Source organism: Stegodyphus dumicola, chromosome 1, assembly GCF_044657685.1.
Source record: "Stegodyphus dumicola isolate Sdum_Otavi_A_Nest chromosome 1, ASM4465768v1".
Lineage (NCBI taxonomy): Eukaryota > Metazoa > Arthropoda > Arachnida > Araneae > Eresidae > Stegodyphus > Stegodyphus dumicola.
Genome location: NC_140768.1, coordinates 68201873 through 68229455, shown reverse-complemented (window position 1 = coordinate 68229455; position 27583 = coordinate 68201873). Strand labels below are relative to the sequence as shown.

Genomic DNA, 27583 nt, shown 5'->3' with positions numbered 1-27583 from the left:
TGATAACGATGTTAAAGCGAACAATTTACTTGAAGCTTAGTGTATTGTAAAAAAGGAAGTCTGATTGGCTGCAAAAAGGAAGGAGCAACAGCTAATGTTTATATTACATCAATATTTTTCTGTCATCACGGTTTTCTGTTGTCATTTGGAAAACGCATTTCATTGTTTCAAAAGTTCGCTTTTATAATGAATACGTAGAACATAATAACAAAAGGTAGATTTTATTCTTGGGTTAACTAAGTATATATTTCTTTTAAGAAATTTAAAATATTTGCGTGTTAAAAGTTCTAGAGTTAAGATGTAAAACAGCAGAGGAACATTGTCAAAAATGGATGATAACACCTGTCAGTTCAGTATGAAATAAAATAAACGTTTGTGACTTGTAGACTTTAAATTATTACTTTAAATTATTACAACTTTAAATTATTACAAGTAGACTTTAAATTATTACAAGTCTCGAAAGCTGTGCTGTAAGTTATCTGATTCTACATCAGTGTTAGTCAAATTTGTATAATCGTTTTTTCTGCTGCCATTTTCTAATTCATTCTTCTTGTACTTTTTCAAATATTTGATTGTAGGTTTCTTAAAAATCAAATGTCCCTTTTATGTATATTTATTTGAATCATATCCTTCTGAAATAAAACTTAAATCTGGTATGCATAAAGATCAAGCCATAATTTATATAATTCTAAATGTTAATGTTCAGAAGAGAAATATTTGAAATCATTTAGAAATATCTGAAAACTGATGCATTGCAGCTTTATTTTCTTGCTTTTTATTTCCTTGTACGCAGTAAAAAGGAAGTATTCTAATCGCGAAAAGTTTCAGGCAGCATATTTCAACGAAAGTATCCATTTTGACCGCTATCGAATGCAATTATACGATGTTTTTGCGTGATATCTGTACGTAAGAACAGAATAAAAGACTCGTTTCCTCCAAAATATTATAAAACTGCTTTAAAATGAATTCTGAAGAGAATTTTTCGTGGCGTCTGTACGAACGTATGTACGTACGTATCTGGCATAACTCAAAAACCAGTAGCCTCAGAACGTTGAAATTTTGTATATAGGACTGCTATAACATATAGATGTGCACCTCGTATTTTGGTTGCAATCGGCCGCACCAAACGTATATAAATATATTTATATATATATCCACTCTGTTACCCGGCTCAGTGATCTCAGTTTCTTTACTCTTATATGTTTGTAAATTGTACATTTTTTGCTTTAAAAATGGTTGAATTATGTTGTTTTTATCTTCCGGTTAAGGTTTTTATGCCTTTAGTAAATCTGTATGCAATAATTTTAGAATTATCAACAATTTTAAAGTTGTCTAAGTGCCGCTAAGCCTTTTTTTATGGTGGCCATTGATGTTTACATTTGAAACAGGAGACTAGTGGATTTGTTGCCAATCTAGAGAAACTTCGCAACAACAAAGATAACGCATTCTTTTATTATTGCCAATTAAATCATGCTTAATTCTTTCTGGAATTTTTCGAGGAAATAAGTGTTTAAGGTTTACTTCGTAATTTTTAATATAGCTATTTTGAGTTTTTATGTATTTTTGCCTTCTTGCGAAGTGAGAACTGAATTAATTAAATGAGAAATACTCTATCGTCTGTGAAAAACTGTTTCTTTTTTGTTTTGTTTGCTTAATTTCTTTGATACATCATTCTAGCTTTATTATAGTATTTGAATAGAATATGTGGCAACGATTAGATAATTCTATTCTTTAAATGATATAAATTTTGTGCATTATGAGTTATAATATGAACGAAATATATAAGTTAACTGTTATATAATTATTGGATTATATAACAGTTAACTTCGTTTCCGTTACATAATTATTATATAAGTTAACTGTTATATAACTATTAATACTGTTAAGTTAATCTATCGCCAGAGTGTCGCTATGGTAAACAAATGCTAGAGTGAATTTTAAAGAATGCATTTATTCTATTGTGCTTTATGCGCTGTCGGCGAAGTAAATTTAATTCTATCCAATAAGTTTAAATGAAATGCAAGAAAAAATGCGTATAATTTAATATTCCGTACAAGGAAGTCATGTGGTGCACACATCAGATATTTTTGCTTTCTTTTGCAGCATTATTTTATTTCTTTTTTTCTTTCAAAAATAACGTGTTTTCATCCAAAAAACGTTATTTTTGAAAGGATTAAAGCTCTAAAATTAGAAAATAAAGCCCTGTATGCTTCATAGAATTCATTAATTTGTTCACTTCAATTTAAAAAAAGTGAAACAAAAGGCATTTCGTGATCCTTAAACCTAACAAATTGGCTTACTCGTCATTCTGAGTAACTGTAACGCGTAACAATTAGAAGTGCATCAAATGAAGTCCGCTTGTTTTCCGCTCACCCATTTTGAAAGAATGAATAAAGAATTATTCATTTTAAATTGGCTTATTTCGTTTTGTAATTGCAAAATGCTTTCCGAAATTTTATCCATTCCTCCAGCGCCATCTGTGGACAGTTCGGAAAGTTGTTTCTGGCTAAGTTTCCTCAGGACAAAACAAGAAAAATTCTCGAAGATAAGCATAATTGCTACGAAAAATAAGTCTTAAAGCAAAAGTGGGCATTGGTGGTTTAAGCACAATAATACATCAATTATACGTAAGGCAATAGGCTCAATAATTGCGTTTAGAGTTATGATAATCCCAAAATCTTAATATCCCTTTCTGAAGAATTAATTCATTTTTGTTACAATGATCTGACCTTAAAATATTGTAATTTTTGTCTTGTTAAAGTGCTGTATTCAAATTCTTGCTATAGACACACTGGAAGTATTTTTGTACAAAAATATTTTATTTTGATGAAGCTGTGAAAAAAATTAAATGAATAAAATAAAATGGCAGAATAAGATTATAGGAAATTTCGCTTAGACCCAGAAAACAAAAACAAAAAGGTATCCTTAACGAGATTTAATTCCTTAACGAGATTAAATTTTACAAATCAACAATTTTTAATATTAAAAGTATTAAAAAAGGGTATGACTTTGCAAATGTGTTATGTGTGTTAGAAGACTGAACTCAGAAATTACTTTTTGTTATTATTTCATTTCATATGTTAAGGTTCAAAATAAACCTGTCCTGTATTTTAATTCAGCATTTTTTGTCTAAATGTGGGTACAATCATTCCAGAACGGTTACCATCAGTCCAGCACAAAATATTTTATTAATAAATTTTCTCCAATCGAAAAATATGCAATTATTATTAATTTAATAGCATATTTTTCATTACTTTTATTTTCTAGGCTTTCTATGAGATTCCTGTTATTTAGACTTCTAACTCCCTTAGAGGTCAGTGCGTCTAATCACAAAGCCTACCGCCATATCACTAAGCATGAATTTGAATCCGGACAAAGACTTTTAACCTTTTCCCTGCGGATGGGACATATAGGTTCCACGCATTGACTTCATTAAATGAGGCTCAAAAACTTTAAGACCACTTTAGAGACTTAAAAATATCTGAATAAATTGGAATAGAGTGAAAAAAAAAACTATCACATCACTTTTCCTTACTTTCCTACCAGAATACGTGTTTAAATGGTGAAAATGAATGGAAAATTAAAGTCTATAGTACACGGGAAAAAGCATCATCTTAGGGCATGCGGAGCATGCGTATAAGTGTGAAGCTGAATAAAAGGAATTATTATTTTTTTAACTCATTCAGATAATCATATCCTTATTATTTTAAATATACATCAATTTTAGTCAGAATCAGGAATTTAAAACAAAAACTAGTTGTCTGTTATTGTGTCTTCTGTAATTATGCGTCTGCGTGCTATCCAACTATCAGCATCATTAATGAAATAATGTTTTACTCGAAGGCAAGGATAAAACCTTATGCCATCTTTCCTCTCACAACGCGAGGTGGTTGGCTAAATTATCCTTATTTGCATGTTGCATTTAGGCTTTATGTTGCATCGCATTTAGGCTGGAAGAAATGAGTCTTTTGAACTGTATAGCTATTTAGAACTGAATTTAATTATTACAATTATTATGATTTAAGCATCTCTATTGCGCAAAGCGAGTTTTCTGCTCTGAAGATTACATTTAAGTTTACAAGTTTTTTGTTTTGTTTAAAGTTGTTTATTTAAAGTTGGTTTATTTAAAAAATGTTCTGGCTTATTTCTAAGCTTCGTTCAAATGCGATAATATATTAAACCTGTAATACTAAATGGAGTACCTTTTTTTAGAAATTCAAAGCAAAACTCAAGATGAAACAAAAGAGCTTTTAAAGGTTTTAATTCAACTGATATTTCGACTATAATTATTATCTGAAATATAAAAATTACTTAAAACTTATAACATTTAATGGGCATGTACTGTAATTTAGTGTCAAAATACCTATATTAGAACAACGTTATACGTAAATCTAATATATATCCTAACTCGCACTCTCGAGACATGAAAAACGATATTTGAATTTCGTCAATCGGCCCAATAGAACGGGAAATAAGAAATGTGCCTACCCCTTTTTTTGCACAGTGTACATATCATGATAACAAGCGATGTAAAATTATTATTAATATGAAATCTACAGTTAACTAAAGAATGATGTATTATATCAAAGTTTTAAAGTCTCGCTCTGCACTACAAAATTTTATCATGCTGCTATTTATAATACGATGGATCCTGAAATTGTGATTCCAGTGCCGCGGCTCTGTGGAACTGTAGGAGCCTAAAGTTAAAATTGCATAACTTAAACAAAAGTACATAAACTTCACTTTTAATGAATGTACAAGTAAATCAATGGTCAAGTTTTGTTACTGTAACTCTTCATTAAGTATCCGAAATAAAATTTTTGTGAACATCCGTCCGGGTCTCGATTGTAATTTGGTCTTCTAGCTCGACAAGGCTGATTGTCTACCTGGCGCTCACTCATCTAGTTATCTGCATAAAGAATAAAAATTAGGAAGAAAATAATACAAAGTTATCTTGTATACACAGAAGATTTTAGACCAATGAATAGCGCTTTCGATCGTACTTATGATTATTCATGATGACCTTTCGGAAGCTCCAGGCCAGACTTTGGAATAACCGTAATAGGACAAAAATAATAATTGGAATAACCGTAATACGACAAAACTTCAGACTGGCTAAAATTCTCGACTCTATGAATTATTTCCGCTCCGTCTTTTACAAATTTTTAAAATAGCCAGATCTCACACAAATATAAGTTAAACAGCTAATTTATTAAGATGTACCTTTTTTAATAGTCATTCAAAAATATTACGTTCAGAAACAGTTTATATTTTGCCCTAACATGCTCTGCTAGGAGACGATGATGCATCTAAAAAGGATAATGTTAAAATTTTGTATTTGGAACTGTTATATTACCTACTTGTACACCTCGCTTATTTGTTGCAATCAGCACTGCCCAACTGGCATATTATTCGAAGGGTTTTTAAACCCAGTAAACACATTCTGCAAATGTAATTAAAATGTATTAACCTAGAAATGTTTCGTTTTTGTTTTCATTGAGTCGATTTTTATAACTTAAAAAATATAATATTAGATAGATAAGTAACCCTCATTTATTTAAAAAAATAATAAAAGCACTTAACTCTCTCCTAATATTTTAAGTAAAATCGCTGAATTAATAATTATATAAATATCTGATGTTATTAAAAACTCATATTTTTATCAACTATGTAACTGTTCCCTTGATAGAATTGGATAATGTTATCTCGCTTTCAAATGAAATAAGTTTAAATGAAGTGCAACAAAAAATGTGTATAATTTAATAGAGGCAAAAGGAAGTTACGTTATGTCCACATCAGCTTTTTTTAACCAGTTTAGTCAATTATTAAACCAGGTAAATAAAATCCTGATAGTTCCTGAGCTGTTCCATTTACGCAATTCATTGGTGTTGTGGTTAGACACCAGACAGCCCTAAAGGGTCGCGGTGAAAACCCTACCTTAAAACGCATCTAGGTTTGAGTTTACCTTTTCTATACTTACGCAAAGAACAAATCCTCCTAGACTATGTGGGTCAGTTCCCATGACAACAGTCATGTCTAGAATTTCGGATAACTCTTGCTCCAAAATATAAGAAAGATAGCATCTGCAGATCCTTTAATACTAAATTCCATTTCCTTTGTTCTGATGGAGTAATTTGAAATGACATATTAAGTTTATTTAGATAATTAATGAAACATAAGCAAGTTGTTAATACTAAATTTACCAAATGGTTATTCTAAATACAAGAGAAGTGGAACTGAGTTCTAAAGCTCAGAATATTTAGTTTACGTTATAACTGACCATTTTCTTTCATATATAGGTTACACCAATTTTATCACTTCAAACTTAATATTTTGTTAGTTATAAAATCAGCTTTCATTTATTTCTAAATGTAATCCTTTTTTTTTGTTTTAGGTAATGTTAAAGGAAAACATTTTAATTTAAGTCTTCATTAGAATGGTTTTTGGAGACTTTGTAATGAATGATCTAGAAGCAATTTTAATGCTTTGAAACAAGACACAACCAGTTTCATATTTTCAGTGAAATAACTTTCTATGCAAAAAATGAAATTTCAAAGGAATAAAATAAATTAGAAATTTTAAGACAAAAAGTAAACAAAATATTATATTTATTCATACAACAAAAATTCATTATGACTTCTGCATTTTCTTAAAGTTTCCGTGGAAAAGTATGTTCATATACTGTAATTGTTATTAATTTAATAGACTGTAATTAATTTAATTAAAATCAATTAGTTTATAATTTAGCTAACTAATTATACTTAGGACTATATTATGAGATATAATATATTGCAAGATTTCAAATAGTCCATACCTCAGTTTGTGCTTCCGGTAAATCTCCTACCATTTCAAGAAATTTAATTTTTAGTATTCGAAGAAAGCACAGTTTACGATTCTGTATCAAACTTTCTTTTACTCAGCACAAATATATATTACATTTTTATTATTTTAATTATATTACATTTTTCACACCTATGATAGAGAAACATTTAACGGTCCACAAGTTATGTTTGCTTTGAAAAAGAGTAAAAATACATTTATTTTGCGCACTGCTTCCATTAGGAAAACACTAGAAAGACGACTTCAAAAATGTTAAGACATTTTTGCTGATTTTGTTTCATTCAGATAGCTATGCTATTTTGACATCCGTTTATGATACGTCATTAAAGTCTCTTAAAAAGGACCGAAAAACTACTATTTCTTCTTTCATTTTTAATTCCTAATAATATCTTCAAAATTATTATTCTACTAACCATTTAAAATTATAATTGTTGTAATTGTAATTTTTATATTCATTAATTTAAATTCTAGAACTGTCAATTGCTTCTTGAAATCTTTTACAAAAATATAGGAGACTATGTCCATTATAGTTTTAGTTGCTTTATTTCATGAAATTTCTTAAATTTAGATTCTTTTTAAGGTCTCAATGAGTAATAGTGATTGAAAAGAAGAAAGCATCTTCATTGTAAAGTTTCATCGAAAATTTAAAGCGCCTTACATGTTGAACTGTATCTTTTTGTTTATGAAACCAAATGCGTGTAAAATCTTCAGTAAAATATTATTAACTTTCAGGACTGTATGTTATTATTCTAAAACTTTATTCATATTTTAATTAAAATTTCATAACTTAATATTTGGAGTTTTTAGGGTTCAGATTTATACCTGCAAAATTAGTAGAAAATACGATATTGATATAGTTATCTATATATTGATATATAGATACATATATATATTGATTGGTATATATATATATATGTATGTATTAGAGAAATCCGAGAAAACGGCGGCGCAGATGATCGCTAAAACATCATTTTTATCCTCAACAGAAAAAATTATGTGCATTTTTGTTTAAACTGGTGCCACGTTAATGATGCCAAGCGCACCCAGCAATTTCTGTATATACAGTTTTTCTTGTAGATGTAATAGAGAAAGAAGACGAAGCGAGAGACGTGATTTATTTACGCAACAGCGAGCGAGAAAAAGGTGATGCGTACTAATTGCAGTCATATTTATAATCCGGAAATTCTTTTTTTTAATACTGAGTAGCGATTGGGCTAATGATTTCGCAGTGCAGAGAAGATGCAGAAAAGAATGACGTAACGTTCTGCAGACTGGAACAAAATGGTGCAAAGCGTAGCCTTGAAGTTGGAATGTGTTTAATTAAAATTTATTAATTTAAGGTCTACTGCCAGTTGCTTTCAACTAAGTTTCATAATTTTGTAGAGAAATCAGCAATTTAATTGCATTTTAAATCAAATTTAAATGTAAGGATGTTTACATAAAGCATATTTATGTCCTAGTTTACGTATAGGCTTATTATTGTAAAAAATAAAAGATTTCGAATTATGGAGACGTATAAAATAAACATGCAAACACTGTATTGTTTGGGAAGTTAATATTATTCATTTTACATTTTAAGAATGCATAAAGATTTTAGACATTTTTCGCCAAATATCATTAGCATCTGTCAATATAAATGTCTAAAGGTTGTGGGAATGCTATAAATCTATGAAAGTTTCCTGAAACTAATTAAAAGTTTGTGAAGTCCTATAAAATTTGTTGAACTACAATATTACATCTTGATTTCCAAGATAAAAATCCTTTCTTAAAATATCAAGGTTAATTTTATTCCACTCCTCCTTCACACTCTTCCAGAGTGCGTCCAATGTTTCCTAATTTTCTCTAACTTATTAAGTCTTTTCCTTCTCTTTTTGAGTAGTAAATCGATCTTTTTTCTATTGCAATCAGATACGTATATCCGAGCCTCATCACCTGTAACTACATATTTCCATTTTTCATCTGCAAAATAATTTTCATACAGCAATCTGCACATAGTCTTACGCTGAGAAACAGGTTTCGGTGTTAGACGATGACCATCATATTTTTATTAGTTTTTTATAATTTTGTTTATATTTCCTATAAAGATATTTAAAGATTTTGCAATAGCTCTTTGGGGAGCTGGATTTTCCTTTAAAGCATGAGATACGATTTTAGATTTAATAAGATCTGTACGTGCCTTTGTTGAGTATGCATTTTTTGCCTTTTTCCCTGTCAGATGTAAATGTTGACGTTTCTTTCCTTTCATATTAATTATGTCACTTATTTTACATGTAGAAATATTAGAACCATGCTTTTCACTTCTGTTTTTAATAATTGAGTAAGCGTATTTCTCGTCAGACAGCGCAATAATATACCCTTCAATTCATTGTTTATTTTTCGGCGACATTTTGAAGAAAAGAATATTTTTAATTGCTGCAGACGATAACTAAACTTTATTCCAATTGTATGCCAGTCACATTTGTATTTTAAAGTTAATACTTAAATTCATCGATAAAATCAAATCGTTGCAAAAATATGTGAAAACTCTTTGTGCATTTAAAACCCTTATTTGTGAAAATTCTTTTACTGCATGGTTACGAAGATTTTTTAATTTACCAAGAAAGAATAGGTTGCTGATATTTATGAATAAATTTAGGGCTTAATATATTTAAGACAATTACAAAGTATCATAATTTAATTCTGGAAATCAAAATAGTGCAAAGTTTCTTATACAGAATTTGCCTAAATAAATATCCTTCAATGTTGAAAAATTGGTTTATTCTGAGAAAATACAAGCATATTCATAGAAAATTAATTTCTTTATGCATATATGATTTTTGAATTCTTTTATCAAATATATTAATGCTCCATAAATAATTGATCAAAATATTCTACAGCTATCTAATCCTTTGATAAATGTTATTTTTTCCTAATCTTTCTTTCGTTTTCAAAATCTAGAAACTTTGGTATCTTCATGTCTTACCATCACTCAACTCTGAGCTGCAGACACCTGAAGTACTAGCAGCAGCACTCCAGCCGCTTCTGTACATGATAGAAGAGTCCACTACTGAAGAATATACGCAACTTATCCTTCCTGTCTTTAGAGCTGTCTTTGCCATGCCAAAGAGTGTACAGGTACTGTAAATTATGCCATACGTCTTTCACATTTAAAGCGTTATATTTCGAGTAAGACTCAAGTTTAGGATTTAGCGTGTAGGAAGATGCTGCTCAAGATGATAATCATCTTCTTTTAAGGATGTTTAGCATTAGTTTTGTTTTTAACTCTCATTAGGTCAGCGTTAACCACAAACTGTTAACAAACACTTGGGGTTACCCAAGACAACATATGTTTACATTAAGAACATGAGGACGTGTTTGTCATTCTGTAAGACTCCAAACATTAAAATAGGTACTGCATTCCTTAAATTTGTTTGATACTGAATTTTCATTTTTAAATATGTATATAATATTAGTAAATTATTCCAAACAATTTTATTAGTAATGCGCATTTGCTTATTTTATAAAATTGTCACATTTGTTTCAAAGTAATATTTTATATAGCTTGCTAGAAATTCAAAAATAGCTTATCATAAATAATCATTATGAGCAGAAATTCAAATTCTTCTGCTCAAAATGATTAACACGAAGTTTTTCATGTGGTATCTAGAAATCCCAAAGAAGCAAAAAGAGTAAACAATAATATAAAATTTCGATGGTTAATTGAAACATTTTAGGTAATGTAAATCACATGGGGATATCTACCAAGGAAGAGATGCTTTTATGGAGAACGTTTTTGAAAAAACTGAATTATATTCACTTCGAAAACCACAAAATTGCCATACTGTCACGAAAATGTTGGTTTCAGTCTAGATCCATACGAAACTCTTAAATTATGCTTTGAATGATTTATTGGTTTTGAATGTAGGTAACAGACACGTATTATTGGACAGAATTTTCCAATATTGTCATATCCTTCTTTTTCTTGGGCGTGTAGATTCAAGATATGTATTTAATTCCTACCGTAGACGTATCGTATTGTGTGCGTTGCATAAAAGAGCCATTTTAACGGCACAAAATTTTATTAACACACAAATAAAAATAATAAGTACAAACGATTAACACACAAGTATAACTTCGTATTTTGAATCTAAGCTGACATACAACACGTTTCCTTCGTTACTTCGCTACTACCTACTAACTACTCTTCTCTAGTAAGTCTCATGAGAGAGAGGCGTTGCAGGCCGTTCGGCTAAACTGCGCATGCGTGGTCATCACGTCATGACACCTCCCCTCGAAAAGATTTGATTGCGTCTTTCAATGACCTGTCAAATTCACATATATAAACATTTCTTGAAACAAAATAAAATAACATCCATGAAATTTTCGAACTTAATTAACCAATTCTTACCATTTTAAAGTGAAATTACTTCAACATAAATTCAGTAATCCTATTCATTTAAAAAGGTGTAACATTCATTCACATAATCATAATCATATAAGCAGTTATCATATAAACAAGACAATACAAATCAATCATTAACATTAAACATAATACTTTAGCAAACCCTAGCTAAATCTTTAAACACATTACCTAACGTTAGAAAAAAAATTTAGCATTTTAGCTAAAAAAAAAGAAATTCAAACTAAACAGTCAAAATGTCTTATAGTTCATAGTTCATAACTTCAGTCATGCTTCACTCACTAGAAAATATAATCATGTCATTTTAAGTCACGTCATCAATAAACTCAGCATGGTCTTTTAGTCTACGCATAATGTTACTGTTCCATTTTGTTAACGCATAAATTACTGGATGCACATATTCACTTTCTGATTCAACGATTAGCTTTAACTGTAAAAGCTTATCTATTTGACGATCAGCTTCATTTCTTAGAACTTCAGGTATTCGATACGGTTTCTGCTTTCCTGGCATACTTCCAGGTTTCAGTTTGTTGCTGTGTTCTCTCCCATTGGCGATTTTCGGAATACCAGTTCTTAGGTTCTTATGCCTTTTTAAAATTTCTATAAGTTCTTTCTTCTTATGCGGTTCAAGGTGCGTAAAACCACATTCCTCATTAGAATAGTGTTCTTTTGCTTTCCGTGAAACAATTCTTGGAACGTTTTCAACTTCGCCGAAATCAATATCTGTATCATATATCACACCGACATTATTCACAGCGGTATTGAACTCTCGTATCTTGTTTGCGTGAACGTGCTTCGATGAATTGTCAGGCATTTGTACTATGTAACTATAATCAGTATGCTTTTTGATGATCGTAGCAGGTCCCGTCCATCTGGCATAAACTTTGTTTTGGCTATCAGTGATTAAAACTATAACCCTGTCACCTTCCTTGAATTCTTTATGACGAGTCTTTCGGTTACGGTAGAATGCATAAGCTTTTTGCTTTCCAACATTTGTAAGTCCTGCGTATTCAGCAGCTTTTTCCAATTTCGTCTTCAAATCATTCAGATAATCGGTAACTGAACTTAACTGTCCATGTGGAACAGGAGTTTCATTAATCCATGACGTTTTCAAAATAGACAACGGGCCATTAGGACGTCTTCCATAAAGCATTTGGAACGGACTAACACCAGTCGTAGCATTAGGATCTTCTCGGTAAGCCCAAAGTAAATACGGTAGATGTTTCTCCCAATCTTTCGAATGTTCTCTAACGGTATGATGTATCATTCCCTTTAAAACAGCATTAAATCTTTCTACCAAGCCATTTGAACTTGGATGATAAGGAGTCGAGAACCTTGGGGACGATCCGATCCTTTTCAAAAACTCTTGGGTCAACGAAGCAGTAAAATTAGTTCCTTGATCTGAAGCAACAAATTGAGGAATTCCTGTGCGTGAAAAGATTTGCAACAATGCATCGCATGTTGCTTTGGCATTCAAATTCTTCAATGGCACCGCTTCGGGCCACCTTGTACATTGATCAACAGCACACAGAACATATTTGTAACCTCTACAGCTTGGCTCTACAGGTCCTAGGATATCCACATTAGTTACCTGGAATGGTTCTTTAGGACGTGTTACTGGCGTAATCGGAACTCCATCAAAGGGACGCTTTTTCGCTTGAAGTTGACAAGAAGTACAAGCACTGCAGTATTCATTTACATCTTTCTTGATTTCCGGCCAATAGAACGAATATCTCAAACGTTCGGCTGTCTTCTTGGTTCGCAGGTGGCTTCCCCATAAGCTAGAATGAGCTAAGTCCAAAATTTGTTTTCTTCTTTCTTTAGGAACGACTAACTGGTAAACTCTTTCTCCTAGAACTTTATCTTTATGATACAAAAAGTTGTCAATAACAATAAAGTTATTACTTCCGTTCTTAACATTTTGCCAGCATGTTTTTAAAGATCATTTGTTGCACTCGAAACAGGTCTGAATCCGAAACACATTGATCGTGTCTCGTGCTACCTTTGGAATCATCCTTACCTGTATCTTCATATACAAGAGCACAACATTCTATTATCTTCTTAACAGTTTCATTAGATTTTTCATTAATTAGGTTTTCCCTATCATGGTTAAGTATTTCGTCAAAATTTTCAGTTTCCTGAAAAGGCATTTCACCGAAACTATCAGTAGTAATGTTTACATTTCTACATTCAAAATTAAACTTTCTTTTATCATCTCCCCTTAACGCATTAAGAGTAAATCATTACATAACTTATCCACCATTGAACATGTTATAAAAATAGGTGACATAAATTTATCATTTTCAGAATATATTACTAAAGGTACGTTAATGAGAGGAGCTTTTAAAGCTTGCCCGAAAGCTGACGTGAGGATAACACTTCCATGTGGCGTACGGTATTTTTCTGGTACAATGTCGGCCTTGACAACGGTTAATTACGTGCCTGTATCTGCTATTGCATTAATTAATTTACCATTACATATAAGTTTAACGGTTGGCAAGTCATCTATTAATTCTTTAACTTCTTGATTCGCAGTAAAATATTTAGAAGAAATCTTTGCAGTTGCGGCGTTAGAATTATTCTTAGTTTCTTCTTTAGCAACCCTTTCCTTATCTTCATGCAACAATATATTATGATACTTAGAATTACATTTTGAACATTTTAATTGAGGAGGGCAATTTTTTATTCTACAATTCCTTTCGAAACAAATAAAGCACCAATTAGAAGCCCTTAAACTCTTTTTTCCTTTCTTCCGGAGACATAACGCATTTTTCCGAAGCATGATTTTCGCTTTCGCAAAATAAGCAAGGGAAAGTTCGAACAACTGCAATTTTGCTTACATTAGGGGAATAGCTGGCACCAAATTTGTTGGCGTTGAATGAATTCCGAGTGTGGAAGTTGTTTCGCTTTTCATTTGGTTGTGAATGCCTTCCAAGAAAATTAGCGTGACTCTTAGAATAAAATAAATTTAATGAAGTTCGTTCGCGACTTTCAATTTCCCGCTTTAGAAATTTCATGAGGTTGTCGACATTAAAAGTTTCCTCATCTGCGTTTTGACGAGCAAAATCAAGCGTTATATCCTGAGGTATGCATTTCATTAACAAAGGGTATAGTAACTTTCCATACGATTCGGTCTTGACCCCTATCGAATTTAGTGACCTTACTTGTACGTTGCAGGTATCATATAATTCCCTCAAAGAATTAATGTCATTAGAACTTCGGACAGGCCGTAAATTTAAAAGTTTATGCATGTAAGAATTAATAAGGAGATCCTTTCGACCATACCTCTCCTTGAGAATTTTAAAAGCTTCGTCGTAGTTTTCTGGAGATAAAGAAAAACCTTTCTATTGTTTTGAAAGCTGCACCGCCTAACAGGCTAAGCAAGTAATTAAACTTATCTACTTTAGATAGTTTTTCGTTTTGATTTATTGCCGTGTCAAAAGAATTGTAAAATGTCTGCCACATTTCAGCATTCCCATAAAATGTATCAATCATAATCTTTGGCAATTTAACATTATAATCAGAACTTTTATCGACACCAGAAATAGATAAATTGTTACTATTATTAGAAGAACCATTAGAAACTAGCGAATTATTGCTATCTCTTTTTTCTTTCAATAATTTTGTGCCTCTAAAGCTCCATTTCGCAATTTTTTCTTCGTATTCCAAGGCACTTTCGATTTCGGTTACAATGTCATTAACATCAGTCAAAGTTTTAATTTTTTCGTCTAACGCTCTCAAAGAAATAGCTTTTACTTTTAAAATTTCCAGTGATTCTTCAAGGTCACCGGCTGCAATTAATGATTCAATAGCATTTGTTACTTTAGTAATGGCTGAACGAATAACTTTCCGTTCTTTCTTAGATTTCGTTAGCTCTTCAGCCATTTTTGTAACCTTGAATTCCACTTTACCACAAAATAAATTCAACAAATTTCTTACCTTTCTGAAGACTCACTTACGCATTTTTCCGTGAACTTTGCAGAATGACATATCCTCCTGTTCTGACACCACTGTCATATCCTTCTTTTTCTTGGGCATGTAGATTCTGGTTATGTATTTAATTCCTACCGTAGACGTATCGTATTGTGTGCGTTGCATAAAAGAGCCATTTTAACGGCACAAAATTTTATTAACACACAAATAAAAATAATAAGTACAAACGATTAACACACAAGTATAACTTCGTATTTTGAATCTAAGCTGACATACAACACGTTTCCTTCGTTACTTCGCTACTACCTACTAACTACTCTTCTCTAGTAAGTCTCATGAGAGAGAGGCGTTGCAGGCCGTTCGGCTAAACTGCGCATGCGTGGTCATCGCGTCATGACAAATATATTAATTTCTTCTAATATATTATTTTCCAATATATTATATTCTTCTAAGGCACTTTACATATTATTCCATAGTTACTCTTAGCAGGTGAGAATGCACAAAAATGTGCGTGTTGAAAAAATATTCGGACCCAAATAGCATGCAAGCTAACAAATTTAGGCAAAATTCTAACTAACTGTGTGATGTTGTTACACAGTAAGGATCTTGAATTCTTATCATGAATTAGTGGAATGCAAGAACTGTTAAAAACCCATCAAATAATTTAAAATATTTGAAGTATAAATTACTGATTTTGGTATAGAAATAAATGGGAGGAGCAAAAATGAAAATTAAATAGTACCATTTCTTGAGAACATTAATAAAGAAAGAGGCAAAACCAAAGATCTTAATACACTGAAAGCACTGAATAAGAATTAGTGCCATTTACTGAAGATCATTTTTGTGACTGATCCCACCAGCGGCCGAGAGGTAAAGTCGCTGAACACTGGTTCGGTCTGAGGTTCGAATCCCGCGAACGGGCTGGCTGCATGGGCGTTTTCGTTGTTTTCCCCATGTGTAACGTGTATACGAGCCAGTTTCCCTTAGAAAGTCCTCCACGAAGGCATCCCTCCCCTTAGGCAGATAGCCCTTGAGGCTTTGCCATAATCACACACACACACACATTTTTGTGATTGTGAATGGCTTCAAGGAAGCCTTACTCACCAAATGAAAACCTATATGAATTATTTTTGATTAAAAATCAAATTGTTGTTCACTGTCCAATTATTGAACATTGGAAATTTGTTTATTTCACTTTTCAAATCAAGAAGTTCACTATTATAAATATTGCCAGTGATGTTGTAGCATGTAAAAGTATCAAAATAGTCATGGATAAATAATATTAGCATTCAACTTTATAACTTTATTGTAGAATATCTGCCTTATGCCCACTTGATACAGACGGTGAAAATTTTTAGAATGATTTTTTTGTTTTCATAAAAATTTGCAGGGAAACTTACTAGTGTGAAATTTGATATTAGGCAAAAAGCAACTTTATTTTTGATCTAGATTTTAAACGAAACCGAATCAATTTCGAGAACGACCAGATGCAAGTTTCGCTCTCTTCTTCACGAGTAAAAACCTTTTTTTCTTTCATTTTTTATGTTTTTGAAGAAAAGAAGCCTGCACCTTATTGCCTGATGATTACTAATGTTTTGTATAAAATCTACGGCATACTAAGTCTGCTTCTCTGCCTTAATTTTAAACAATTTTTTTTTCATGTTCAGTAAACTTCCTTTACTTCCAACAGCAGAAACAAGCTAATATAAAACTTTAAAAAGTTATCTTTAGATTCTTTAATTTTTTGAGCAACTCAAAACATAAAAAATGCTGATTTCGATGCGAAAGCAAATTGTTACGTATCGAAGTGATTAAATGGCTAAAACATCTGGGGGAGTTCAAATTATTTTATCATGAAAGATTTCACAGGAAATGTTTTGTATACAGGCTCCGTAGTTTGTGATTAATATTTGAATTCCTTTGATTGAGCGCGAGAAATATTATGAAAGTAATTCTAAACTCATTTAAAAAATCAACATGCAAAAATTTTCGAGTTAAGAAAAATCCACTTATAAGGAACAGTGGAAATTCACATTAATGAATGTCTTCTTCGAAACTTCTTGTATAAAATACTCCCTAAATTTATCGCGAATTTAATATTTTAATAATACTAATAATAATATAAATTCTTTTATATTCATAAAATGTTTTGTATCGAGAAAGCCGTATCTTGTCTTGGAGTGTTAGATAAGCAAAATAATTTGCAGTGTTAGAAAATTTCGTATGTAGCATTTCAGTGCTGGTATCCAATCTTTCTGATTAATGTAGCTTTTTTATTCACTAAGCTATTTTGTAAAATGTAGTTTATGCATACTATATGTAATCAAAGCTCTATTCCTACGTATACATAAAATATAGCTACATTAATTGAAAAGTTTCATAATAGTACATTAGATTAAGTAAATAATTTATAATAATCAAGCCAAGTTAAACCTTAATAGAATTATACATTTAACTTTTTCTCCCTCCTTTCCGCATGCCTGCATGGTGTAATAACCTAATGACTCTGCAGCGGTCCCAGAACTAAAAGGTGGTAAACAATATTTCGTCACCGCCAGAATTTGGCGACTGGATGCCCTATTCGCCAGTTACCCTATAAAATGGGGCGTAAATAAGGTAGTTTCTTCCTCCTTCCAGCATGTCTTCTTGGGTAATGGTAGCACACTCGGCACGTATTCAAGAGATCCTTGTCCGAGTCTTGGCGAGGGCATTGCTCATTTTTCATGTCTCCTTCTTCAAAATAGCCTAATGACTCTACAAGCTGTAACATAGAAACATACCAGAGAATTATAACTTTTCCAAGCGTCTAAAGTTCTTAATACAATATTCTAGAATTATGTAATACCTTTAACAGAATACGTGTTATTTTATTTTAATTTGGTTTCATTGCATATACTTTTGTGTTAATGCAAATGTTATTCGTTTTTGAGAGCTTTTCCTGTATTCTTTTCTGTTACGATCTATTACCGCTCATCTTTTACTTCACCTGCAACTTCTATGCCATTTCATGCATATTAAATTTTTCTTGCTTGTGTCATTTTTTCCCTGTGAATAACAAAACTTAATACAGCGTCGCTTCAGCAAAATCATTTTTCATTCCTTACATCAACCTTTCTTTTGTGTTTGAGAATGATTTATGGAACCGTATTTCTTGTGAGAGTTTTTGTTCACAACACATTTTCCAAATACTTGGACCATTTTTTAAGAATTGTCGAAATTGCCTGTAAACTTCACCTAGCTAAAGAAATGCTGAAGAGTATCTGCAAATATCGTGGGAAAGTGGGCAATTAAATCTCACAGAACAGTTAAACATGAAGAAATTTTATCTGCTGCTAAAAAAAGAGGGCTAAAGAAAGGGTCAAAATAAGCGCTTCTCTCTTCGGTTAAAAGAAAGAAGAATTTTTTAAATGCATAAGAGTCTGAATAAATCTTAACTAAAATCGTAACTTATTGAATTCGCTAGGAAAAGGTTTATCCGTAATATAGCTTAAGAGTTCAGTTCATTGTTCTTTTTTGGACTTTAATCTACTAACTGCACTGCTATTTGTGTACTACAACATATATACTATTACTTAAAGATGTACTACTTATATACTGCTATCTACTGCATTAAATGTTTTATAATTGTTGTCTAAATAGTATAAAGTATACCAAATAGATTATCTGCAATTTGCTTCGTTACTGCAACATTATTTTAATTAATTGGCCCAAAGGAGCATTAGGACAGAATATATTAGCTTCGAAACAGTATTTTGCGCTCAATCACTTGAATGCGATGTACACTTTTCAGATTGTTGGCACCAAATGTTATCGCCCTGTTTTATATTTAAAGAAACTAAATAATGAAATATCTACATGAATGTATGTATGTTTCTAGCACTGTGAAAAACGAAGGTACCTAGAGTCATCAGATTTTGAATAACATAGTCTTCCACTCGAACCTGTGCACCTGGAAATCCAAATTTTTAATTTTTTTATTGTCTATTTCATATTTTGTAAAACTTTAATATTTATTTATCTAAGAACGATTACATGGATAATACAAATTACAGCAAACTAACCTTTTTTTCCCATTTATCATAATTTGTACGGTAAATATTCTAATAGCTCAGCAAACTGGAAAAATTAAATATTAACACATTCAATTTTGGTTCTTTATAAGAGAAGTGTTGTCATGCTACATCTACAACTTTCAACGAAGCAGAGCTCCCACAAAAAATCAATATACGTTTTCCGAATCATATGAAATTCAAATAGTATTAGAAAAAATTGTAGGAGGTCACTTTTCACTTTTTATACTTTATGTTTTTCTTTCCAAAATTTATATACGATCCCCTTTACATTTAATTTATTTATTTCAAGTAATTTCTCTTTTCCGTTTGTTGCTTTCTGAGAGCTTTAAAACTTAAGACTACATTCCAATTTGTACTAATTTCGGTTAGATAAGTTCCAGCGACGTAATAGAACATAATTAGCTTTCAGAGCCTTTAATCTCTTAACACCAGAAATTTAATGGCAAATTCCTACATTATGGTATTTGATTCCTAAACACGATTTCATTGTTTTAAATATGCGGATTAAATGATAAAGAGATTTCCTATTTTGCTCTTAGTTTCTCGTCTTGATTCAAGACACGTTTTCAGAAGCTATGTTTATTTTCTTTTCATCACTTAGTTGCATTTATTACTACATATGTTTGAAACTTGCATAATTTTACTCATTAATTTAAGATGTAAGACAATTATTTCCTTATCTCTGGATCACGTTTATAGCTTTTCTTGAAATAATTTGGATAACAAGATTTAAAATAAGTTATGAATTAAGTGTCTTATGATAACGTTCGATGATAAAATTACGAAAATAAAATGTTTTCTTAATTTTTCATCAAATGTATACAAATTTCTTGAGAAGCCTGTTGACAAAAAAATAAATAAATAAATAAATAAAATAAAATAAAACATGACGTACAAATTAGTACTAATTTGTACGTTTGTGTCAGGAACTATTAATTTTACTTCACTTAACATGTGAAGGAAAATTAATAGTTCCTGATAATTTCTGAAAAGTAAATCATCTATTATTTTTCAGATAATTTATAGACTATTTAGAAAACCTTTTTTTTTTCTTAACACTTCTCTCGGTATATATTATGAAACTTAATACTCTAAACATGTTGTTTCCCCATGCATATAGGGCCCACCAGCGGTCGAGCGGTAAAATCGCTGAACCCTGGTAGTTCGATCCGAGAAGGTTCGAATTCCGCGAACGGGCTGGTTCTATGGGCATTTTCGTGGTTTTTCCCATGTGTAATGTGTATACGAGCCAGTTTCCTTAAAAACGTCCTCCACGAAGGCATCCCTTCCCTTAGGCAGATAGCCCTAGTGTACTTTGCCATATTCTCAATAAACCAAACCAAACACATGCATATAGTTTTCTGTTTTCAGGGACTTTTAAATACATATTAATAAAGAATATTTTTATAATTTTACTTTCAAATCAGCATCACTAAACAATTTATCACTTTCACAAGACACTTTTTACCTTGCAGGGCGGCTGAAATAGAATATTTTGCTGAGTTGTTTTTTTAGGTTTCAAATTAGCATTCTTTGAATTTTAGGATATCTTTCCAGCATTCTTTATAGTATCTCTTCTCCTCTTTTCTGATATCTTATGTTGTTTCGTTTTCTAAATTCCAGCCATTTATATCAAATCAAAAGAAATCTGTAATCTGAAATGAAACAGACAATATCGACTGCCATCTCTTGATAAGCGGAAAATCTTATCATCTACCTCAACTTCAATACACTTTAAATTTATTTAAAATGACTATCATAAATAACTTAGTTTTAGGTATCTGGATATTACACTGCATCATTTACTTCATCCACTCCTTTTTAAGATTTTCTTAAAATATTTAATAAATAAATAAATAAAATCATTTAAATAAATAAATTTTAGGCTTTTATTTTAATTGCCCAAGAAAGTTACATGATAGAGTAAACAACTGAAGCTTTAATAGTACATGATACAACATGATAGAGTAACAATTGAAGCTTTTCAATAGCATCTACTTACATTGCATCTAAGCACTAGAACAAGTATCTAGAATATGTCATTTGCTGTTACTGAAATTAAGACCTATAACTAATCTTAATCCCATGTGACGTAGGTTTGATTAATGTTTTAAAACCTGAAAAAATATCAGAGGCACGAGTGACAATGATAGAAGATCAGTAATAATGTGAACTCAAATATTATGTAAACTTTGTCTAATTTTCAAAGTTCCAGAGTATCGAAAAGCGTAAAAGGGGTAAAAAGCGACACAAGGATATCGAAATGACAAATCAGCAATTTCGTATACAAATAATACTGGGGTTGTAATATTCGGCAACAACTCTGTTAGATAATTTGACAAAGACAAAGAATTTTTTTAACACTCAGTTTTAATCAAATGGACTTTAAAATATTTTTCTCTAACGGAATAATCCTTGTCATATGCGATTATATAGGGTGCTGCAGCATTCATAGAGTAATTTAACTTGCGTAGTATTAAAATAATTCATTTCGTCTTTGTTCTAAATGACAACGTACAAAAATGTCTCAAAATGAGCGATGGTAATTTGCATTTAATTAGGCAAACTGATATTTGATAATTCCTTCAAAGCTATTTTAACGCTACAAACGAAATTTTTAAAACTCTAACGTTATGAAACAATACCATGCATTTATTAACTTACTGCCTTAGCAAAAATTGCCGTAGCGTGAACGAACTAAACTTTACGTTAATTTCTACGCAGCTTGGAAAATAGTTCATTATTTTCTAAAAATCTAGTTATTCGACATTGCGTAAAATCTTATCTTTCAATTTTAATCAATAAATAATTGTTTAAAACTTTAAGCTGCTTAAAGTAATAAATACTATAATTAGATTATTTAAACTTCATTTCATTTTTAATTCTGTTTCAATTGATATAATTGAATGACATTAATTTGTAATGTATTTCATTTAACGTACACCAGTTTCTGTAAAATTTTAGTCATCTAATTCATGATATATCAATTGATAATTTTTATACGTATTTTAGTAATACTGTAATTAATAATAGATGTCTCCATGTAATAAATACCTCGGTAACACATTGTTTGTTATTCATGTAAATAGTCAACTTGAAGCTCTTATGGCACTCTTGAACAATATTTATATCAATGTCTTTTAATAATATATGCTTTTAAAATGTTTTTTAAATATCCTAGCCTTATGAGTTCATTATAATCAGTGCAAAATTCTTATAAGAAATCTATTTCTGTTTTATTGGGAAAGTTGCATATTGTTGAAAACTAATAGGTGTAGTTTATAATTATAATTTTAACTATATCAGAAATTATTTTAAGGATATATAAAGTCTCACAATTCCCTTTTCATCACAAATTTATATAATGCTTAATAAAGCTAAATCAATACATGTTTGAAATGTGCTTTAAAATATTTTGCTGTGTTATTTTATGGTATTTCTGTTTGGTTTAGTACCAACAGTATTTATATTAAAGAGCTTAACATTTAAAATTACTAAATATTAAAATTTCTTATAGCTATATATTTTGCTTTTAAAACTTATAGTTCAGAGATGTGTTTTTGGTGTTGTTACTTGGAGGCAAATTGGCTTTTACTAAATACATCATAATAAATAATCATATAAAAAAATTACTTTAAAATATTTCATTATTTTCTAAAATGAAACGTTCGTTTTATCCTGAATTAGTATTTGATAAATAAGATCGTTTGCTTCTAGCAACTTGTCTATGAAATTTATGGACAAGACAACAAGATCATTTGCGAAACTTTTAAATGCAGAATTCTTGCATTATCAGAATTACTCTCTGAGGAAATATTTAAAATCAGATTTGTTTTTCATTACAATTTGTTTTCATTATAATGGCGGCTAATATATAAAATTTACAAAAGAAAAGTAAATGGAAATGGAATATGAATAAGAATATAATTTTCAGTGTTTATTGAGAAATTTAATCCTTTATTTTTAAATGCGAGCTGCTGTTAGAATATATGTTGTAATTTATAAATGTAGTAATGAAAAGCAAACATATATTTTTCATGTTTCATTTATTTTGAAACCTATGCAGGCATGGTTTCTCAATATTTTTCTCTTTCTTGAGTATGCTCAAACGAAGTTTTAAATTAAAGTTAGAACACTATTTAAGCCTATTTTCTACATCTACAATTATACACATTTGCTTCTGAAAGTTCTTCAAGAACGCTTCACAAAAAGCGATTACCTGCTTGGTGCTTTGGCTTAATCAATTAATCAATTCATTTTACTCATGTAAAGTGTAAATTTAAATTATGAATGAAAACTTGTGCTTACGATTCTTAGATTAAAGGTAATGAAATTGTTGTTACGTTTGACATTTTTGTGATGAAATATTATTCATTTTATTACTTAAGCTGGTACTATCATAATGACAATGCAAATTTCATTATTGAATGATCTCTTCGAGCAAAATCTGGTACAATTATATGCATGAAATTATTAAAAAAAATACTGACAACTATGTAGTTTGTAAAAGCAAGAAGCATTCAATTACTGTGTTTTTCGAAGACCTCTAAAATTTTAAGTAAATATAGTGGCACCCAATTTACTCTATCCCCACTTACAGAGAACGCAGTTCTTTATTTTCTGTTCCCTCTTCATTCCCCCACCAGCGGCCGAGCGGTAACTGGACACTGGGAGTTCGTCCGGGTGTTCGAATCCCGGCGAATGGGCTGGCTGAATGCGCGTTTTCGTGATTTTACCCATCTGAAACAAGAATACGAGCCAGTTTACCTTTGAAAATCTTCCACGAAGGCTTCTTTTCCCTTAGGCAGATAGTCGTCTTGTCCTTTGCTGTAATGAAATAAGCCGAATTATTCCCTCACCCACAATGCAGATCATTTCGCGATCATTTGTAATAAATACTGTATTTGAAAAGATAGATTTGGACGTGTTTCATGCGAGTTGTTAAATAATTTCTGACTTCTCTAGATCTCTTATAGGCGAAATGCTCTGAATAAAACGTTAATAAATTTAGAATCGTTTTCTTTGAGAAAAGATATCTTAACTGTTGAAGAATCACGGGCGGTTTAAGAAAAATAGCGAGAATTCTCATTTAGCATTATATCACTACTGAATAAATAACGTTGATTTCTTTCACATTTTAAGTTTTATAAAGCAAAAGGGAAAAAAAATTATTTCCCGCCAAATTGGTACACTTAACACTCCTTCGTTCCATCTCTGCTGCTTTCAATAGAATGAATCTTGTTACAACCCTTCAACTGGTTCCAAGACTTATTTTCAAAGCAAGACCGTACAATGGATAAATTGTTACATTTATTATAAAGTTATAAAATATATTCACACCATCTAAACGAAATAATATTGATTCTACTACATCTGCTAAGAAAAGTAAAACTTTAACGCGGCAATGTAAACTTAAAATTATTTAAAACTTTGATAGTGAATGAAAATTTGTGAATTATCAGAGAAATATTATCTTCAGGAATTCAAAATAAGAACAATTTTGAAAGATTAAGATTCTGAAAAATTCGCGGTCTTAAACTGAAGCATAATTCTTAAGCGTCGCAGAGACGGAAACAATAATGAAATAACGGTGTGATAATCAATTTAGAGAGCAGAGTCGTTCATTTGTTAAAAGCACAGAGTGTTATCAAGCTAAGCTGATTTTTGAGAGAACGAAAAAAGGAGCTAGAAAGCATCCAAAATAAAAATTTTAAAATTAGTAAGGAATGGTTCTTACGATTTAAAACCGCGATACTGCATCGCAAAGAGGTGGCAAGTGTAGAAGTAGAGATACAATGGCTTCATCTTCCAACCATATTCATTTTCCTGAGACCTTAAATACTTTGAGAGAGAAAAGCTGCTATAGCAGCTAAGCAATGCCTCGCGTGGACAAAAGCATCCTTGTTCTGAAAGAAGATACTAAAATAACTTATACTAAGCCTAAAAATGAAAGAAAAACTTTCCAGACTTTAAGGTTTCCAAGATCGGTTGTAAGTGGTATTTGTTACGAATATATCTAGTGCCCGTAAATTTAAACCGTTGTTAATTTGTCTCTTTGAAAACCCAAGAGTTTTAGAAAATAAGACTAAAGCTAATTTGCCAATGATTTGGAAATCAAATTTTAAAGCTTGGATGACAGCTTCTGTTTTTGAAATCTGCTTTGGTTATCTCTTTGCAGCCGAAGTCGAATGTTGTTGCTTGTTTATATATATTCTGTTTAAAGTGATGTCTTTTTAATCTATAATAAATCCGTTCGGACATTAGAAAAAACATCGAATTGTCAGATCAATTTTTCAAACTTCATGAAACAATCGGTATCGAAATAACTCCATTTTATGTAAGCGTATTTATTTTAATGCTCCATTAATGTATAAAGTTAGGCTCTTACTTACCCGCTTTACGTCGATCTTATCAGTCGCATAACTTCGGATCATAACTCCTTTCCATAATGATTAGTATACTCAGCAAGTCGAACCTTCATTTTCAGTCACTGTTCCGGGGTAAAACTCCCTAAATTTCTCCGGAATTGGTAGGAATTGGGAATTTTCGGGTGAACTGTTTTAATTAAATAATTTTGTCTGTTTCATTAGCTAATTTTAGATAACAGAAACGCAGTGTTTTTCATTGAGGAGGGAAGGGTCAATTGAGTCTGGTGTACATCCTCTCGACAATGTTATGTTCCATTTGATTGCATTCCTCTTCCTTTGCGTGCATTTGTATTTATTTCTTGAGATTTTATTATTACACATTTCATTGGTTCTTCTTTCATTGGTACATATTTATAGGGAATTTTAAAATTTATTGGTGTCGAATTTCGCTTCTCTCTTTCTCTCTCTCTCTCTCTCTCTATATATATATATGTGTGTGTGTGTGTGTGTGTGTGTATGTGTGTAAGATATAACAAAATACGATAGCTGCTTTAAAAAAAATTCGCGACCTCAAAATTAATATTTCTAGATTTGGTGTTCTATCCCTAAATTTATCTGTTCTTCCATATTCGAGATTTTCTACGTTATGTAATGATCATAAGGGCTAATAAAACTAGTATTAACCAATCACAGATTAACTCTACTTATACCTTGGACTTGGTATAAATACTCTTGACGCAATAACTATGTCATTCTTCTGCCTAGCTCTGCATTGCTAATATCTTCCCGCTTCGCTTCTCTTAAATGCCTGAGTCATTCTTTTTAAAAAAACCAATGTGTATAAGAAATTATTGTAAATGTATGATTAAAGAGTAGGTTATCTACGACGAGTTATTCTAGTGTGCTTGGAAATCTGGAAATAAAGATGATAATTGGCTGAACTTAGTTTAATATCAACTTTTTTATCTCACCCTACCACTCAGCCATACCGACTGTGCATCGAAATTGTTACGTATAGTTATATATCATTTCCAAGGAAAATAAATTTAATTAAAGCTATGAATTATTAGAAAAAGGTTTAGTAAGTATTTACTGATTTGGAAAGCTACTTAAAAATACTTTCTAAAGTTTTTTATAATAGTTCATAGCTTTAATTAAATTTATTTTCCTTGGAAATGATATATAAATATTTTTAATAATAAATTATTGATGCAGCTTTAGCACAAGTTACAGACATATATATACATATATATAATGCAAAATTATTAAAGTAGTGAGTAGTGCATTTGAAATCCATCCCATATTAAATTCAGAACACACCAAATGCAAAAAATAAAAAAATAAAAAAATGCAGCGGTAAACTGCATGAAATGAGCAAAAAATGTTAAAACCAGAAAATGAAAACGAAAAAATAATTTACATCTTTCGTTGCATCGTCATCAAGGATTTGATAGTAATAATAGAAGTAAATAAATTAGCCTTTTTCTGAACTAATAAAGACACAAGTTAAAAATCAGAGTTTAATACTTAAAATAATCTCAAAAAATCAATCAAATTAGTCGGTGTTCTTATCAATCCAACGCCTACAAGCTGGAGTAAGTAGTGAGAAAAATTTCCAAATTATACCACTATAACCATAAAAGCTTTAATATGTTTATAAGTCTGAAACCTTTTTTAGAACATTCTGAGTCCACTAAATAAAACATACGAATACAGGCAACCCAACGCATGAAAATAATAATAATAATATATAGAAATTTGATACCATACAGGGCGGAGTAATTAGTGCAAAACATGGCAAAATTATCCCAACAAAACCACAAATAAGCTTGAAAACGTTTTTTATTTGAGCACGCCGAGTAAAAAAAAAATATGTAAACATGAATGATTCAGCTCACGAAAACATAATAACAAATGAAAATCTAATACCTAAAAAACATAAATTAAGAGGTAAAATGAGAAGAATTTGT

General features: G+C 30.8%; 1 protein-coding gene across 1 annotated transcript in view; it reads left to right on the top strand.

The window, feature by feature from the left end:
• Nucleotides 1-27583, top strand: part of LOC118198090 (SCY1-like protein 2) — a 459500-nt gene that overhangs the window by 307426 nt on the left and 124491 nt on the right. Inside the window, exon 8 of the mRNA XM_085816142.1 lies at nt 9778-9954. Coding sequence (XP_085672268.1) covers nt 9778-9954 — 177 coding nt within the window. The remainder of the gene's footprint in view (nt 1-9777; nt 9955-27583) is intronic.